Here is an 18,947-nt window from a genome sequence, read left to right as displayed (position 1 = left end):
TAAGTGTAACCTCTTAGCAACCCTTATTACATTATTCCAAAGACCTGTAATGACAGAAGCAACCTAATAGGAGTGCAGAGTTCAACCACCCAAAATAAATGGGGAAAGTACAAACCTTCATAAGGAGGGGAAGTTCAAATTACATGCAGCACTCACTTGTAAAGAGCCCCTGAAATCCTGAGGAAAAATGTGCTAATCTAGGGTGAAAAGAGATTTCAGTTGAACAGGGGGAGAAAAAAGCTTCAGCATATTGCATTAGGTTTTGTGAACAGGCTACCCTGAATATTAACCCAATTAAATCTTGTGCTATGGCCTAGGATTAAATGAACCCAACAAATAGTTTTTGACAGAGTTAAAATTACTGTGTAAGGAGAGCATTTAGTGATATGATCATGGTTTGACAAGTTCACTAGAAGTCTGTAAAGGTAATAGCAGTTATCTGCTCTTCATTTAAATGACACACATTACTAGAACACCTGAAATGGCAGCAAGCCTCGTTAAAATTAATGGTGAAGAGATCTCAAACTGGTATTTTAGTGGAAAGAAATACTTGTGTAGAATTTTAGGTGGAACTAGAAGTTTTAGTCCATTAAGTCTACTGCTAGCAATTAGTGCTCTATTACAGCCCAAAGTCAAGCAGCTCATCTTAACCTAAACAGGATCTTATGCATTAGTAAAGAAGACATTAGCAAGAGTAATGGGAAGTTAGATTAACATGCTCATGATTATGCAAAATTAGTACCCTTCAGACATTGTGAATGTACAAATACATTTAATTTAACATAGAAAAGATGCAAGAGACAAAAGTAACAAACATGGTCACCTTTTATTTTAAAATATAAAGTTATTAAAAATACAGTTTGTAGCATTTCAGCTACATGATCGGTAGAAGGGTTGGTGTTTGTGCAGTCCTGGGGGTTTTCAGAGCAGGGCACTATGAAAGTGAAGTCCACTGCTCAGGTTGTTTGCTTTTGGGTCCCACAACATTTTTAAGGTAGGTTTTTCAAATTCTGTTTTACTTCACAGTGATATTAATGATGCTGACATCTTCATATGGTTTGTCAGTTTTGGGATTTACTTTCACATTTGAGATTCTCTGAACAACTTCCATTCCTTTAGTTACTCGTCCGAACACACTGTGCTTGTTATCCAGCCAAGGCTGTTTAAGGGGTGGAATGAAGAGAGGAAACAGAACTTTTGTTAAAATATAAATTATTCTGTAGGTTAAATAGTAGGACAGGAAGAGATTTAGTGCTAGAATAAGTGAATGCAATTGTAGATCAAGGTTATTACATTTTAAGCACTACACTTTAAAGTGTATTCACTGTTAATTGTTCTAACAAGTATACAGTGAAAGCATATAAAAGTGTCTGTTACACTGTTCAACAACTCTGAAGCTAGTTATCTCTTAAATTTGTTTATACCTAAGCATTAATAAAATACCTTGCAAGGCAAAAATGCTAGCTATGCAGTCATTTTAATTCATAGACCTTCAATAATGAAAAAAATAACTTTCTAAATGGAATGTTAGCATAAGTTCCATTCCAGCCTACCTATATATGAAAACTAATGCTTTCACCTGCTTGAAACTCAGTTGTGACAATATAATCATCATCTTTTACCACCACGAGAAAATGGGTAAAGTTCAGATTTGTGAGCAATTCGGAAGTGGGTCATATATTAATACTATTTCCCTGCAAACCACTACAGCTTCCTCAACCTCAGCTATTAAATTGTTTATAAGTGCCCCTAAAACAGCTCTAAAAGGGCAAGTCTCTAAAATAGCAAAATGATGGTGCATATGCAGATTACTTCTAAGAACATCCATAGGCTACAGGATTTTGAAGGGTTTGGTTTTGTTTTGTTTTAGACTCATACCAAAGCTTCCTAATTCTAGTATATAGTGAACTAAGTCACACAAAAATGAAAGTATTCATGGAAACACTTTGGGGCCAAATCTTGACCCCTGTGCAAAGCCAGAATACAACAGGCTACAGGTAGTAGTAGTATCCATACCTGCTAAATCCTCACAACCCCTGCAGAAGTTTTGCCAGTCTTAGAGAGAGATATTTAATAAACAAAAATTTAATTCAGATTACAGCAGAAGATAACTCCTGTTAATACAAAATTCCATAGTCTACAATAAGATTTAAAATGTAACATGTGCCTTTTACTCAAATTCTCAAGTCTAAAGCCTTTCATAATCAAGTTTAATCACTCTTTCTAAAGGGCATTTTTCAGTCAAACTTAAGCGATGTGCTTTTGTCACATTAACTACATAAAATTAGCTGCACAATGGCATCCTCCTTTTTCACTACAGAACTGGCACAACTGCTTCTTTACATAGTACCATCATGGTTGATCTTCAAATCAGATCTTAAACTGGGTTTTAAATATTACTTACAGTTGGTACCACTGTTATGAAGAACTGGGAACCATTGGTGTTTGATCCTGCATTAGCCATACTAAGCGTGTAGGGTCTGTCATGTCGTAAAGTTGAATGAAACTCATCTTCAAATTCTCCTCCCCAGATGCTTTCACCTCCCATTCCTGTACCAGTTGGATCACCAGTCTGAATCATAAAACCCTGAATAGGAATGAAACACACCATCACATTTTGCAGTAGAACGCACAAATCTGCAAGGCTGTGAAATTCAAGACAAGATTTGTTTTTAAAACTGACCGACTTTTATGTAAAATATGCAAGTGTTAGAATAAAAACCAGAGTGCCCCAAATAGTATGATTTTTTCTTTTTAAAGTGATGGCCAGCTCATCATCAGAATAAGATCCTATAACGTATCTTATTGGCAAGATAACATATGAGCCTCTAGGGGTTATGTACCTGTAATTCTTTACCTTCTGCAAAAGTGTTCAGTTTTATCAACTTATTTTTCTATCCCCTACAGCAGAAGTTTAAAACTTTACAAGCTGTCCATTCCTGCAGAAAGCACAGACCTACCTAACTTCTACATGCCTGCTTTGAGTTCTAAGTGATGTCATATCAGCCTGTTCCATGCCAGAGCTAGTGGAAAGGGAGGACCATCTGGCATGCATCTTGGCTTTTCACTTGCGCACTCTGGCCACTTTGTTGTTTTTTTTTTCCTTTGCTTTTCTTCTACCCTTTGGAAGGAGGGTTGGTTGGGGTTTTTTTGTTTTTGTTCCCAACTAGAGATCAATCCCGCTCCCTAGCTCGTGTTGTCTTCTGGCACTTTTTCTGCATGGAGGGATCTAGAGCTTGCTTCTCATTGTCCAATACAGCTGGAAAGTAAAAACAAGGGAACATCCCAGAGGGATGCCCAGATCCTCTTCTGGGGAGGACGTGTCAGCAAGAATGCCAGACTCCTTGCTAAGGGACTATTACTTGACAGCTGGCAAGGGCTGGAGAAGTTTAGAATGTTCCCTCAAAGAACTCCCAGTGGTTGAAGACAGACTTCCCTGCTGTATTTCAAATGGCAAAGAGGTCTAACCTGCCCTTGTAAAGGGTCTCAGGTGGTGGGGGGACGACACAGTGCTGTCCAGACTCTCAGCTTGTGCTAACAAGCTGTCTAGACTCTGAACCTATCCTCCAGCTAGAGCAAGGATTCGAGTGCTGGGAGCAATTGTGGCAGAGCTTCCGTTTTGTAACTTCTGAGAGTGCTTCCTCATAGTCAAAACTCCTCTTAGCCTTCAGTTTGCTCTTTGGGGCCAACTCCACCATGCCAGAAATGAAGGGGAGAAGGTCTGGGGTGGTCAGATTCAGGGAATGATCCCTAAGAATATTTCATCCCTTACAAGAAAAATGGATGGGTAACCTTGGAGCCTCCACGGACAAGTCTGAGCTTCTGTATTTGCAGGAAAAGCGATGCAGCCCAAGTGATTTCGACTAGGGAAAAGATCAGGATCAAGAAAAACAAAGTTTCTCTTACAAAATCTTCTTGGTACATTCTAGTTCACAGAAGATCTCAGAATGTGTCATCACAAATACCAGTCTCATTGCAACTTACTTATACTGATGTCGCATAGTGATGCCCTCTGCGATATCTTCAGTGAACTAAGCACCATCAAGACTTTGCAGAGGGTTTGTTTGCTTGTTCGTTTGTTTTTTTGTCCTGGATAGCAAGGACATTCAGTACAGTAAGGTAGAACCTCAGAGTTACAAACACCTTGGAAATGGAGGTTGTTTGTAACTCTCAACAAAATGCCATGGTGGTTCTTTCAAAAGTTTACAACTGAACATTGACTTAATACAGGTTTGAAACTTTACTATGCAGAAGAAAAATGCTGCTTTCGCTTTACTTTTTTAGCAGTTTTTGTTTAACACCATGCTATACTGTTTTTGCTTTTTTTTTTTTTGTGGTCTGCTGCTGCCTGATGGCGTGCTTCCGATACCAAATGAGGTGTGTGGTTAACTGATCAGTTCGTAACTCAGGTTCTACTATAATCTGTGCTTAACTCAACATCTCAGTTTTCAGGTTTGCTCTGCAGTTTACCAACAAGACTACTACTTTTAAACTGAACCATAACCTTACTAAATCATAACATTCTTCAAAATCTAAGTTCCCTGTAAAGGCTCTATGAAACAATTCCAAAAAAGACAATTTAACTGATTTAAATATAATAATTCACCATGCTTAACTATAACAAAAAAAAGCAATACAATTGATGAACTCAGACAGAACTGGCACAAATGTCTTATGCTCTGTATTTTGTGTCATACAATCCAACAGGAAAAGCATTAGTCTTTTGTAAATTACCTTGATAATACGGTGAAATGTGTGCCCATTGTAGTAACCATTCCTGCTGTGTACACAGAAATTCTCCACTGTTTTGGGGCACCTGCAGTTGCATAACAAATTTAAGGCAAGACTAAATAATTTTTTGTATTGCAGTAGTGCCCTAAGGGCTCCGCCTGAGATCGGGGACCCATTGTACTGGGCACTACACACAAAAAAACCCATATAAGACAGACCCTGCCCCCAAAGAATGTATAAGCTTAACAGGTAACAGACAAAAAGCAGGAAGCATAGAGGGGTGCAATGACTTGCCCAGGGTCACACAGCTGGTCAACAGCAGGGCCATAAAAAAAAAGCCAGTTCTACCAAGTCCTAGTGCCCTAACCACAAGACAGTATTTCCTCCCCATAGTTCCACTTACATACTGTAGATAAAATTACAAAGTATTAAGTATAAAGCGAAACCAACATTCACAACAGCAGTAGTATGCAACTCACAAGCAGAAAAATAAATTAACATCCCTTTACCAAGGTAATTCTATCAAACCATAGCCTGCAGTATGAATGGGTATACCAAGTGATGTGTTCAATACCATCTAATGGAAGTAAGGAATTTGAGGATTAAGTGCTTTAGTGCTAAAAGAAACTTCTAGATCAGCACAGAGCCACACAGTTACCCCTTCTTTAAAACTGAAACTGCTGATTGTCAACATACAAATACTGTTTGGATCACAGAGGGACTAGATGGCACATTAGTATTCTATTAGCAGTAATAATAATTAGCAAAGAACCTTTCACCATCATGGCTTGAATTTGACACAGACAAAGTTGTTACCAGAGTTACAGAACAATGTAATAACTTTACACTTAATCTACACAAAAACTTTGTTGTAAAGCAGTTAGGGTTGCTTTACACATACAAACATACCTGACTCAGACCCACAAAAACATGAAAATGAAAAGTTATGCCACTTAGCCATACATACCCAGCTTATCCACCCAGAGGCACACAAAATACCATTTATCACAAATGCTGTATATGACAAACCATGCATTCCAAACCTTTACTCTGTCCACTTCAACAAATCCTTTTACAAAACTACATACTCCTAGTACTATTAGTTGTGGATGTTTGATATAGTAGTGCGTTGTATAGGGATAGGGTGGGTTGGTGAAGGAAGTGATGGAAGGCTAGCATTATTAGAGGGCAGAGTGAAGGCTGTGGTGCACTGTGGCGTATGGCAGTTGTGATAACGGTAAGGCACGTATGTGTCCATGGGTGGAGGAGCATAGAGTATGTACTGTTAAGTGGTTTTACTTTTCATGTCCATGCGTTTGTGAAACTGTCAGGGTTGCTACCCATACAACAAACCCTAAGTGCATCACAACAAAAAGGTTTTGTATATTAAATTTCCTAGGGATTTTTAATGCTTAAGTGGGCTTGGAAAGTTGAGAAGGAGCAGACGTTGGGGTACAGAACTACAGATGTGAACAGAGAAGATTTTATCCATCAACAGTTGTACACAGAACCTCTCAGCTGTGTGCCAGCAGTTGAACATAAATGGCATAAAGTTCATGCACAGTTGCACATAAAACTTTTTCCATTGTAGGATACAATTTTGACGGAGAAGTAGCTCTCATGAGAGGTTTCAGGTTTGCAATGGCACAAAATTTATGCATAAAGCAATTCCTTTTGGAGCTGCAGGATGCATCATCCCTCTGGTTTAGAAAACTGTTGCCAGATCTGCTGCTGCCACCCACATGTTCTATTCTCCTTTCCCCTAGACGGCATGAAATAGCACAGCTCTGCTATCTCTATGGTAACATATAACTTGCACAAAACAGTGCTGTATCACACTAGCATCTGGGGGAGAATCAGAGAAAGAACAAAACAAGGTAAAAAGAGCAAATCCATAAATCAGAAAATGAAAAGTAAAACTAGAACACAGAAGAAAGGAAAAGAAGATAAGGAAAAATAGTAGGTGAGATTTGACAACGTAGAAATGATACAAGCAGACATGGGGGGATTTACAGTTTCGAAGGAATACTTCAACAACAACAAAAAGTGTTGAGAACCACTGCCCTTGTTGCTGCTTTAAGCTATTTTTTGCCCCACTGTCCTTGCTAACATCCCAGCAGCTTGATTTATGTAATTAATTAAGCAAATATGCAAGCAATAATATGTAATAAGAGGTCCTTGGATGGGGAGCAGGGGAAATCAAATTATAAGCAGTCCCCATGCCCTGGTAACCGACAACGAATAGCCTCAGAAAAAGGAACAATAAAAGCAAAACTATATTTAAAAAGGTATCAAATACATACTCAACAGGGAAAAGCTTGACATGAATATCTCCCATGCTTGTGTGGATAATGGCACTATCAGAAACTCTTTTGGGGCCTTCAGCTTGAGTGGCTGCCATGACCTCTTCCTTAGATGGTTTCTCATTAAATACATCTCTGTCAGAATCTGCACTCTTTGTATCTTCTGGTTCACGTTTAGTAAACTGAAGAACAAAAGACAAAGGTTGCTACCTTTATTTTTTCTTATTTAGATACCATACAAAGCTTTCCAGCTAAAAATCAGTCAGAAAGATCAGATAAAAAAAGTTTATCTTCCTGCATTTCAGTATGTGTGAAATAAAGACTCTGACAGTCCTTCCACCTGCAGATTAAAGGGTCACAATTTCCAGTACAGATATTTGGAAATCCAAGTAGTCTTTTGTGATCTCTCTCCCCTAGACCTCTCACCTGCCTTTAACATTGTTTTATTTAAAAGGGAAGAATGTAAAATGTGTACAGGTAAAGTACACTCATGCTCAGGCAATGCTCCTTGTGCTAGGATCAGGCAGAGTTGGAAGTCTCTTGATTTAATTACACGGGTACAGTAAGTACTCTTATTCTGTCTTCATTCTAATATAATACTATAGAAAGATATTGATTAATTCAGAGAGCAGTTTCCAACCACAGCAATATGATCCCTAGACTAGTCCTCAAAAGGCAGAAGACAAAACTAGTCAGAGAAAACACACAATAAAGTTCAAACAGTAGAGGAGTGTCAGCATACAGCACCAAGTGTGTACATTATAAAGTTTCAGGTGGCAATTACAGTCACTGAAATACACTGTATATTTTCTGTATGCTTGATAAATACAAAGATCCCAGATCTGTCAAACTTTTCTTCCTGGCCTGTACTTTTGAAAGTTGTGTGTTCAGTTCTGTAACTGCCTTCTGATAGTTTAGAGTATGCACACTTGTTGCTGTATGGTAACAATCAAGTTAAGCACAAGTACTAGTTAAGCAAGTGACAGTCAGGCTTCTGCAACAAATGTCTGTTACTTTTCTATACGGTGCTTAGCATGCATGAGCCCTGATCCTTCTCTGGGGTTCCCAAGCACTATAGAATAATTACATAGTTATATATAAATATAGCTTCAAAAGAAATCCTAACTGCCAAACACAGGAACTAAAACTTTACTAAAGATATAAAGGAATCCAAGATTCACAATTTACTGAAAAAAGAAAAGGAGTCCTTGTGGCACCTTAGAGACTAACAAATTTATCTGAGCATAAGCTTTCGTGAGCTACAGCTCACTTCATCAGATACACGTAGTGGAAAATACAGTGGGCAGATTTATATACATAGAGAACATGAAACAATGGGTGTTACCATACACACTGTAACCAGAGTGATCACTTAAGGTGAGCTATTATCAGCAGGGGGGCGGGGGGAATCTTTTGTAGTGATAATCAAGGTGGGCCATTTCCAGGAGTTGACAAGAATGTCTGATGAAGGGGGGGGAGGGGCGGGGTGTACATGGGGAAATAGTTTTAACTTTGTGTAATGACCCATCCACTCCCAGTCTCTATTCAAGCCTAAGTTAATTGTATCCAGTTTGCAAATTAATTCCAATTCAGCAGTCTCTCCTTGGAGTCCGTTTTTGAAGTTTTTTTTTGTTGAAGTATTGCCACTTTTAGGTCTGTAATCGAGTGACCAGAGAGATTGAAGTGTTCTCCAACTGGTTTTTGAATGTTATAATTCTTGACGTCTGATTTGTGTCCATTATTCTTTTATGTAGAGACTGTCCAGTTTGACCAACGTACATGGCAGAGGGGCATTGCTGGCACATGATGGCATATATCACATTGGTAGATGTGCAGGTGAACGAGCCTCTGATATTGTGGCTGATGTGATCAGGCCCTATGATGGTGTCCCCTGAATAGATATGTGGACACAGTTGGCAACGGGCTTTGTTGCAAGGATAGGTTACTGGGTTAGTGGTTCTGTTGTATGGTGTGTGGTTGCTGGTGAGTATTTGCTTCAGGCTGGGGGGCTGTACTCAGTAAAAACTGAAGGATCATAAAGCTACTCTCAGATAAATCCAAGCTAAAAATTCTGAAATATTGTTGTAATTTAAGGAGACCTGTCTGGGAAAGTTGTGTCATTACCAAAATTCTTCAAGTCAAAAAGCATTAAAAAGTCTGGGAGAAGAGGTTTAAAAAACAAACACACAAAACTGAATAATTTCTATCCTGCATTAGTCTAACAGAAACCATACAAACCATGTAAAACCTGTTCTTTTTGAAAGATGTGCAGACTATTGTTGGATCTGCCTGGATATTCTGGAGAACAGGGTTTTCAGATGCTTTCATCTCTATAGTGGTTGCAGCCCGATGTTTCTTTGCTACGCCTTGGAACAAAGCCAGTTGCATCACCCTGATATTTTCCTGTTTGCCTAAGATACGAACACACCTATAGTACATGGTGTTTAAAAACCAAAACAAAAAAAAAAGAAAAAAGGAAAGTATGACTACGGTTAAACTTTCATGTCATACAGTCTCTCCCCTCCAGTCATAACCAGACTCAGCAGAATTCAAGGAACACTGCACCTCATCTTATCAAATATATATTTATTTGTGTATCTATATATAGAGGGAGAGGGCAGGAGGGAATTTTATTACAGGCTTATTTACAATGCTTTCCCTTTTCAAAACTGCTACAAAAAACTTACTGCTCAGCCTTCCCTACCCTAAAAATCTCAAGCCCATTGATCCTCATTTATTCTACCGTGCAGAATTATATACAAAACGGTCATTAACTTTCCATTAGTATATCTGATTGTATTCACTATTAGCCAGAAATGGACTGTCTGTGCAAAATACTTATTCCAAGGATTTTTATGCATATCTTCTCTCATTTTACCAAGTTTTAAGCCATAAAATTCAATATTTGGCATAAAAAGTTTATTTTCAGCCTAATTTAAACCAACAACCCCCCGAAGAAATAGAAAGATCTATTAACATGCAAAATTTTAAATGGAACAAGAATATTAAAAAATTGGCTGAAATGAGTCTTTTTGAGAGGAACCATTATATGTAGGTTGGAATAAGACTTACCGGTTAGTTTCTACATTTATGACCTTAATACCCAGCATTGTTCCATAGAGCACGAAGTGTCCAGTTTCATCAAAAATTATGTTAATTAATCTGACTGCATCCACCTTCTCCAACTCACGCTCAACAGCCATACGTCGGCCAAACTCCATGTCTGGCAGCTGTTGTCTCATCTGTTGCAGCTCAGTAAACATCTACAGAAACAAGACAATCAGTCACCAGTTGTATGAATGCACAATAATGCTGTGATCTAGCAAAGCATTGAAACACACACTTAACTTTCACTTCAGTAGGATTACTCAACTACTCACAAGCTTAAATAAATATTCGAGTGAACCATTCAAATATTTCCTTTAGCTAAAGCAGGAACGGAAATATTCACAATCAGAATTATTTTTCTTCTGACTATCAAAACACAAGCTGTAGTTAGCATCCAAGACCCTGGGCAAAGAAAAAAAAGTATGTTTGCTCTAACAAAGCAATCTTTAAAAAGATTATTTTTTCCCCTTACATTTTTCTCAATTTTGATTAAAGCAGACATTTTTTCAAATGCTTTCTAGCAAATGGGCAGTCTAGATGCACAAAATTACAAAATTTCCTAAATGAAAAACACTAATTAAATTTCAAAGTATATTCAGCACAGATTAGCATGCAGAAGTTAGAGACCATAGAAGTATAAGATTAAAAGATGCTAATATAGAAAAAAAACTCCCTTGTAAGATAAGGTAAGTAATAAAATCCATCTTTATAGAAACTGGTGATAAAGTAGATAAAGGTACTGGTGAGTAAATTAATATACAAAAAAAAAAAGAATAGAAGTCAGAATATAGAAGCAAAATTGAACTCACACTCAAGGATTCATCAAAGACTCTCATAAGCTTCCCAGTCAAGAACCTGAAAATTCTAACTTTTCTATCGGAACCAATAGTGGCCATTTTCTTGCCATCAGGTGAGAAACATATACTGGATGGATAAGCTTTACATTTAGCAAATTCATATAAATCGGTGTCTGTTTTATACTCCCAGTTCACATTTTTGGGGAATTTATATTCATGAGGAGGCCCAGTCCAGTATTCAATCATGCCAGACTTGTCAGAAGACACTACTACTTTGTAGGTGGGGTTCAGCCCTATCTGAGTAAGAGGGAATGTATGGAGTTTATCAAAAACATGAAGTGGCTGGTTATTTCCTCGACCATCATATATGAATATCTTTCCTGTGCTCTTCTCAGAGGATGCAACAGAAGATATGGCATCTCCAGGGCAGTATATCCATTCACACTGGCCAGGGTAGTAGCTAGAATAGAAAGTAGAGGAAAAAAAACAAAAACAAAATAAGCAGGGCTTGATTTACCTCGATAGATATGCATAACAATTTGCTAAACAGACAAGGTGGGTGACATAATATCTTTTATTAGTCCTATAAAAAATATTACCTCACCCACCTTGTGTGTCTAATATTCTGGGATCAAAATGGCTATAACAATACTGCAAATAACACTTGGCTACACATTCGTCTAAGGGCTAGATTTCTGTTCAGTATTATTTTCGATATTACAGAGAAAGAGATCAATAATTTGATAGTCCAGGACATACGTAGCAAGTTAGTCCAGATGACTTCAAAAAGTTGAGGAGTATCAATTTGAAATCAAATGGCAGAGTTAGTTTTGGGGAAGAATTGTTATTTATTAAGCTTTGAAAATATGTGGTCTATGAAAATTCAGTGGTGTGTTACCAAAGGAATGTGCTAGTTACCCAATCTCTGCTCTTCCACAATGCTTCACAAAGCAGTGGTGATAGGAAGTTAGTGTATAGAAGGTGGGTGGGGAAAATAGGGGTGTGATCCACTACAATATCTGGTGTGGAGATCTATTACTGCTAAACTTTCATGACAATGGCATTTCTTCTCTATCCTCAAATTGATCATTTAAAGTCAGATTTTGGTGCAACTGAAGACAAATGCAGTTTTGCCATCAAATTCAACAGAAGCAGGATCGGATCCTGCAATAAATCACCAGGACTGTATTACAAATTGATTGATATAATTTGATCCTAGTGATTTTTTGCAATTTATTATCTATTGATCTTTTTATTAATCAAGAATTCTGAAGGAATTTAAAATGAAATTGTTTAGCTGCCAAAAAAGATATGTACTCTATAATTAAAATGAACCAGAGGATTGGAGAATAGCCAATGTTATGCTTATCTTTAAAAAGGGTGCTAACAGAGATCCTGGGAATCATAGACCAATGAGCCTTATTTCAGTATCAGATAAGCTAGTTGAAACAATACTAAAGGTAGAATTATGAAAAACAAAACCCAACATTATATAATACAAAGGACCAGTACAGCCTCCAGGGAAAAACTATGCTATTTAGAATTCTTTGACAACTCAACTAGCAAATCCTTAAGAATTGGTAGATAAAATTATTTTGGACTTGCAAAATAATGTTGGTAAAGATCCTCAAAAAAGAAGCTATTAAGGAAATTATGCAGTTGTGGCATGAAAAGCAAAGTTCTGTCATGGAGTAAAAACTGGTTAAGAGGCAGAAAACGAGAACAGCTGTCAGAATGGCAGTACAGAGACTGTAATCGGCTCTCCAGTTAAAAACAGTAGCTCTGACCCTAACTGGGTTGATTTAAAAACTGGTTGTGAGTGCACTGTTAAATATTAAAGTAAGTAGAAAGGGTAAAGTAAACTGAGAATAGGATTAAAACAAATAAATAAAACTATCAGCCCCAATAGGAACACTGTTAATTTCAGATATCTCAGTAATAGGTGTGGTACAAAATGCCTATGTACATATGATACTTTCAGAATGAGAAATACTGAAGACCTGACAAGAACTTTCAGTGGGCAATAAAACTCTTGTTTTTCTCTCTTATCATGAGATATGACTACCATCATGTATCTTGTCATATGCTACATGACACATATCCTCGGGTGCATGTCATACTGAAAAATATGAAAGCTTTGTTGCACACTTTTTACAGCAGGAGATTAAAGCCACATATATTACAATTCTACACATATCAGGAAATCTCTAAACTGCTGGACACATTTCCTAATAGCACACAATCCCTTAACTTAATTAAATTAAGGCTGATTGGAATTTTTTTTTTAAACTTAAAATGATCAAACAGAATTTGGTTTAATTCACTCTTATTCAAAGTACTTAAAACACTTACAATCACCAAAAATGTTTTTACAAAATGACATGACTTACCCAAGTTTCAGCATGTTGATCATATCAAAGTTCACTACATCAAACACCTTCATTGCTTTGTCATCCCCAACAGAACAGAATAATGCCCCTTCTGAACTAACTGCAATACTCTCAATGATCCCTGTTACAATAAACCCAATATAATATTAAAACATGGAAAAGACAGATACTCTTCATGCTTTGTTTTGAAAGTTGTATTTACCACTTCAAAGGAGGGGGGAATCCAACTATCTTAGAACAACATTTTAGAGCCTGCAATTGTTGTATATAGTATCTGTATTTTAAAGCTGTAGTACAGAATAATAATAAATAATAATAATAATTAATAAAGAGTTCTACATTGCAAAGTACACATCTGCATTGTCTTCGAGTAGTTAGCCACTATACAGAGAATTAGTGACCCAACATAAAATTGCTTATTTTTTTAATTGCTCCACTGATCCCACTTAAGAAAATAATGTGCTGGTTTTTTAGCTCAGAAAGGATAAAATTTTGTATGTATTAACATACTTGTTGAAGTCAATGGTAGCAATTAAACTTTTAGAAGGACTCTAAATAATATGTTTTTTTAAAGTTGATTGGTATATCTAATTAAAAATAGCAATTTACAAGTTTTACTGTTATCATGAACAATCAGTATCATCAAGTTCTAAAAATGAAGCATAGAAAATTATAAAATAAATTGATAAGAATCCTATAAACAATACACCTAACAAACATTAAAGTTTATTTCCACAGTAAGTCCTAAGCCCTCAGAATCCTACTGCATAATGGACTAGGACCAGATTCTCCAGCTTTGGAGAACACCTGATGAAACACATATTTAACTACTACTAGATATTGCAAATATAGAACATAGATAGTAGAGTTGAAGAAAAATTGTGTTCTAATAAAAACAGATCAAATACAATATGATTTCTTACCTAAATGGCTACGAAAATGTTTAACAAATTCAATCCCTTCTTCTACTTTCTTCCAGAATTTGACATGTCCATCATGGCTGGCAGTTATGATAAAATCTGTCCTGCAGTGATAAACGTATCAATTGAAATATAATGTTAAAAACTTGAGGGTGGAAGGGAAGAATCAATAATGGTGCACAAGATGAATTTACTAGTACAACATAACTATTGAGATGGATATGCATTTTTTCCTTTTTTCTCACTCAGAAAAGTACAACATGAATATATAATGTATTTGCAACTAGTGGGTAATGGCTAGTATCAAGACCTTACATATTAGTACAATATTCTTTATATCTTACTGTAAACAATCTTGAGTCTGTCAAAGTGTGCAGTAGCAGTTCGATCTCAGTATTAATCATTAAAAAGCAAGATATTACCTTCCCACACTCTGTGACTTGATTTGTAAAGAGACTACACCAACTTAAACAACACACTTTAGTCTTATTTTTTTCATCCTAATATTGTTAGAAGTAAATGCAATTAAAAGAGGTTAGATATTTTTTCTGTCTCTGCAGTTGTTTACTTTATGCATATGACTGCATTTGATGTAGAGCTTCTCCTGCTTGTGTAGTCATTTCACATAGAAATAGGGATGAGAAAAAGTAATTTAAGAATAGGAAAATGGGATTTTAAATCCACAAAACTAAGCAAAGGGTTACACAGTACTACTTTTAAATTGACTAGATTTAAAATGTGTCTCTCTTTAACCAAACCAAATCTATTTGAATTAGCTCTGAAGAATTTAAAATCCCACGTCCAAAATCATCAAGTTCCATTAGGAACATTTCTATTAAAAAAAAAAAAAAAACTTCCTATCATATGCACATAAAAGTTTTGGGACTGCAAGACACTGTGAAAAACAAAAGACTCACTTAGTACACACTACATGTGTAATGACATCTCTGTGCATGTAACTGCGTTCGTACATTGAAGCACTCGGAAGATTTTCAAGGTAGACATGTTCAAATTCAAGGACTGAACAAAATAAGAGAAAAGCAGAAATTATTTCCTTTTAATAAATATTATATCCCATCTTCCGCTCTCTATTATTATTTACACTTGTTTTACCTGCGTTAGTTTTAGTCAAAAAGGTAAGATATCAGGGCATCATGCTAACATTATGAATGAGATTTCTACCACTATTTTTTGAACCTGGATCTCCCAACTGCTGGCGTGCTAGAAGCATCTAATCTCTCACTTCATTAATATTTAAATAAGCACACCCTTTTAAACAATTACACCTGTTTCCTGAAATGATAACACAATATTAATGCCAAAGGCCCAAAGTCTGTCCCTACATGCATTGTCTCCCTCCCCTCCGTCCCACCCCAATTAAGTTAACTTGAATATCCAAGGTCAGAAACTGGCCTTATGCAAATGCTTCTTTAAAGTACATTATTTCTCATATAAAGGAAACCTTTCACAAAGAAGACTTCAAAACAGAGTATCTAGAAAAAATCCTTTTGTTAGAGAATAACTATAATTTTCAGAATTTTGGGGACGTGTTTAGAATCAATACATCTCGGGCTGAGGTGTCATAATTTATTCTAAGAGTGATAATTAGTCATGACCCACTTATTGATATTCATCATAAACATATTCATAATGTTAGCTAGACATAGATTTGAAGTCCCATGATTATACCCTAAGAGGTAGAACTTTACAATAAAAGCAGTGGCATTCAATCTATAAATGATTTTACAATACTGGTCCTCTAAGATTTGCTCAACTTCTACTTGTGGCTTTAACTAGTTGCTCACAGACAACAACTGTGTCCTGGCAAACCCTCTCCACTGGTGGGTGAAAGCACAGCCAGTGACCGATATTACCAGAGAACTCAGTGCACCTTTCCCTGTCTGATGACCCAAACTTGGTAAAGACAGAAGCCAAGAGGTGAATGTTAAAAGTGTAGTATTTACATTTTAAGCTCATTTGAACAAAGGGGAAGTAAGGCAACTACAAATTTTGTGGCAGTATGTAAACAATGGTGGCAAGTAGTGCACTGCAATGCAGATAGAATGAAGTGCATTGGAGTGCAATGAGAGCATAAGGCTCCTTTGGCTTGCTGCTACAACTCCGTTATTTTGATCACTGTGCCTGTACGAGTGATGACGAAGGTCATCATTATGATCAAAGATCACTGCAAGTCCCTCTTACTTAATCTTGTGACTAGGTTAAAGTCCTATAGAGATAAACAAAGGATGAAGCAGCCCACGTTAAATGTACAGCAGAGGTTAAGACAAACAAAAATTTGGGATGCACAAGGAATGGGATGGAAAAATACTGTAAATATGATGCCATTCTATAAATCAACAGTATAGCCTCATCTGGATGAATGTATTCAATTCTAACTGCCCCATCTAAAAAAAAAGAATGTAGCAGAAATAGAGGGGGTTCAGAGACGTTTTTTTTCCTCTCAAGAAAGTAAAACAAGAATACGTTCAATTAAATTAAAAGGCAGTAAATTTTTAAGAAAACTGACAAATGTGTTGTTCTCTGGAACACACACAACTTTGCAAGATTCAAAATAGATTGGACATTATATGGATAAGAACATTCAGTCACATACTGGTAAGAATTAAAAACAAGGTTTAGAAGGAGAATAAATTGTTAAGCCTCAGGGCGTATGCCAGTATTTAAAAGGAGGGGTCTAGGAAGCAACTTCTTTATGAGCAAATTGTTCCACTTGTAGTTCCCTCTGAAGCATCTGGGACTGGCAACTGTCAGACATGATATCAAAATAGCTGATCAGATATGATATATCGCACCATAAGAAGCAGTAACTTCCAATACCTATATAAGTGGACTTTGTTTTCAATTAACATACCAAACAGAGGATAACAATGCCCATGACTGTAGCAAACTGAATGATACCACTTCCCAATCTAGGGACAGCACAGCAAAAATAACTAATATTAGAAAAGGTGGCCTATAACTACACTCATGAAAGAACTCATAAAACAAACAAATCTTCAATCTTCTGTTACAAGATGACAATATCTGACCAATAAGAAATGTATTTATTGACAGGACAGATGTAATTACTGCTACCTTTCAGCACTCAAAAACATGTTAGGTACCTCACAAAAGTTGTAACAACATAATAACTGTCCTGAACAGTTTGCTGTCTAAATTTGACATGACAAAAATGTGTGATTCATAAACAGACTAAACGGAAAGGAGAGAAAAATGTGACAACAATATCACACAATTATGGAGTAGGGCAAGTACATATCTTGAAAGTTCCTTTATTTTTTTTATCATCTTTCTCCTTCCATTTTTGGTGGTTTTCATTAAGCAACTGAATCAGCTTCATCATTTGCATGTCACTATTTAAGATCTAATAACTGGCATTTCTACCTAATTTATTAACAGACTGCAAAAAGAATCAGATTCTTTCTGCTCCGACTCCTTAAATCACAACTGCAGTTATTTGTCTAGCTGGAGGCTACTGCACTCATTGCTATTTAATTTAGTAAGCCTGTGCAGACGACGAGTCAATCCCATATTTGTATTATGGTAGAATCCATGATGGAAACGTCAATCAGGCAACTCTGTTAAAATTGTAGCAACAAAACAACAAGCAGCTGATTGCCATTGTCTATTTCTGACATTTTAAGCTTTGTAAAGAATCTGTTCATGCAGGTGTTCTCCAAGAAGTATGTCTGTTGCTTTACCCTAGCTTTACAATAAAATGTGATCTTCCTTGTAGTGAAGCTAAGTTTTTCCTTTTGTGTGGAGTAGTAATTAATCTTCATAAGTGAAAGCATTTCAAACAGTAGGTCTCAGTGCACATGCTTAACTTCCACACCGTGAATAGCAGGGTTACTCGTGGTAGTAAAGTTAAGATTGTGCCTGTTTGCACAATCAAAGACACAGAGTGACATCTTGAAGCATCTGTTCCTATAATCCTCTTTCTTAAGGCCAAGAGAAGCATGTGAGATTTAGAACACGGAAAAATTTCAAGTTCTTGTGCTGTGCAATCTTTAAAACAAGTCAAAGAATGCAGCATCTTAAATATTTGCCTTTGTTGCATTAATGAAGGAGGAACCACTCTTTGACAAAACGCATATCCATGTACTGCTCTTAGCCAATTCCACACGTAAAACAACAGACTTTACAGCACTGGCATGAACATTCCCTGGGCGCAACATTTTCCTGATCACCTTTTATAACAACAAAACAAAGGTAATTTTTGTTACTTTTCAAGAGGAGAAGGAGGAAGAGTTACTCTTTATGGCACATGGGATCGCACACGAGGCTGGATCACAGACACGTTGGGGACAGTTTTGACTGTTCCCGCAGACATGCCAGCGGTGCGAGTGTTTCGGACTCGTTTACCATAGTCCCGGCACCGCACTCCAGCACCGTTCCCGGCCGGAGCGCCCCGCCACAGCCCTTGTCCTAGCGCCCGCCCAGACTCCGAGCCCGGACCAGGGCGCGGCTCCCCGCGTTACCTCTCCTCTTTTTGGCCTGCGCAGCCTCCCCCGGGAGGGGCCCGACCCAGCGCTCCTCTTCCTCCGGTTCCTCATCTCCATCCCCGGCTACGGCGGCCGCCGCTGCCTCCTCGAGCTTCCTCCTCTTGCGCTCCGAGTCGGCGGAGGCCATGTTAGTGTGCGTCACGCTCCTGCGACACCCCTGCTCAGGCGCCCG

At 37.3% G+C, this 18,947-nt stretch overlaps 1 protein-coding gene across 1 annotated transcript; it reads right to left on the bottom strand.

The window, feature by feature from the left end:
• Positions 1-807: 807 nt before the first annotated feature.
• PPWD1 (peptidylprolyl isomerase domain and WD repeat containing 1) lies at positions 808-18,902 on the bottom strand. Its single transcript, XM_037902910.2, has 11 exons — positions 18,752-18,902; positions 15,167-15,269; positions 14,253-14,353; positions 13,330-13,450; positions 10,952-11,399; positions 10,107-10,297; positions 9,273-9,462; positions 7,035-7,216; positions 4,735-4,816; positions 2,405-2,587; positions 808-1,159 (listed from the first exon to the last, which is right to left on the bottom strand). Exons 1-11 carry the CDS (start codon positions 18,900-18,902, stop codon positions 1,016-1,018), a joined length of 1,896 nt encoding a protein of 631 aa, XP_037758838.1. The 3' UTR covers positions 808-1,015.
• Between the last annotated feature and the right edge of the window lie 45 nt (positions 18,903-18,947).

This window comes from Chelonia mydas, chromosome 5 (assembly GCF_015237465.2).
Source record: "Chelonia mydas isolate rCheMyd1 chromosome 5, rCheMyd1.pri.v2, whole genome shotgun sequence".
Classification (NCBI taxonomy): Eukaryota; Metazoa; Chordata; order Testudines; family Cheloniidae; genus Chelonia; species Chelonia mydas.
This window is presented reverse-complemented; position numbering and strand designations above follow the sequence as displayed.

What these genes read in the sequence shown, in the direction of transcription:
- PPWD1 (XM_037902910.2), bottom strand. Translation starts at nt 18,902, where the DNA reads ATGGCCTCCGCCGACTCGGAGCGCAAGAGGAGGAAGCTCGAGGAGGCA. An exon ending in ATCAACATGCTGAAACTTGG is followed by an intron (nt 11,400 to 13,329) that starts GTAAGTCATGTC and finishes TTTCTATTCTAG; the next exon opens with CTACTACCCTGGCCAGTGTG. An exon ending in AAAAGAACAGGTTTTACATG is followed by an intron (nt 7,217 to 9,272) that starts GTTTGTATGGTT and finishes TTTGTTCTTCAG; the next exon opens with TTTACTAAACGTGAACCAGA.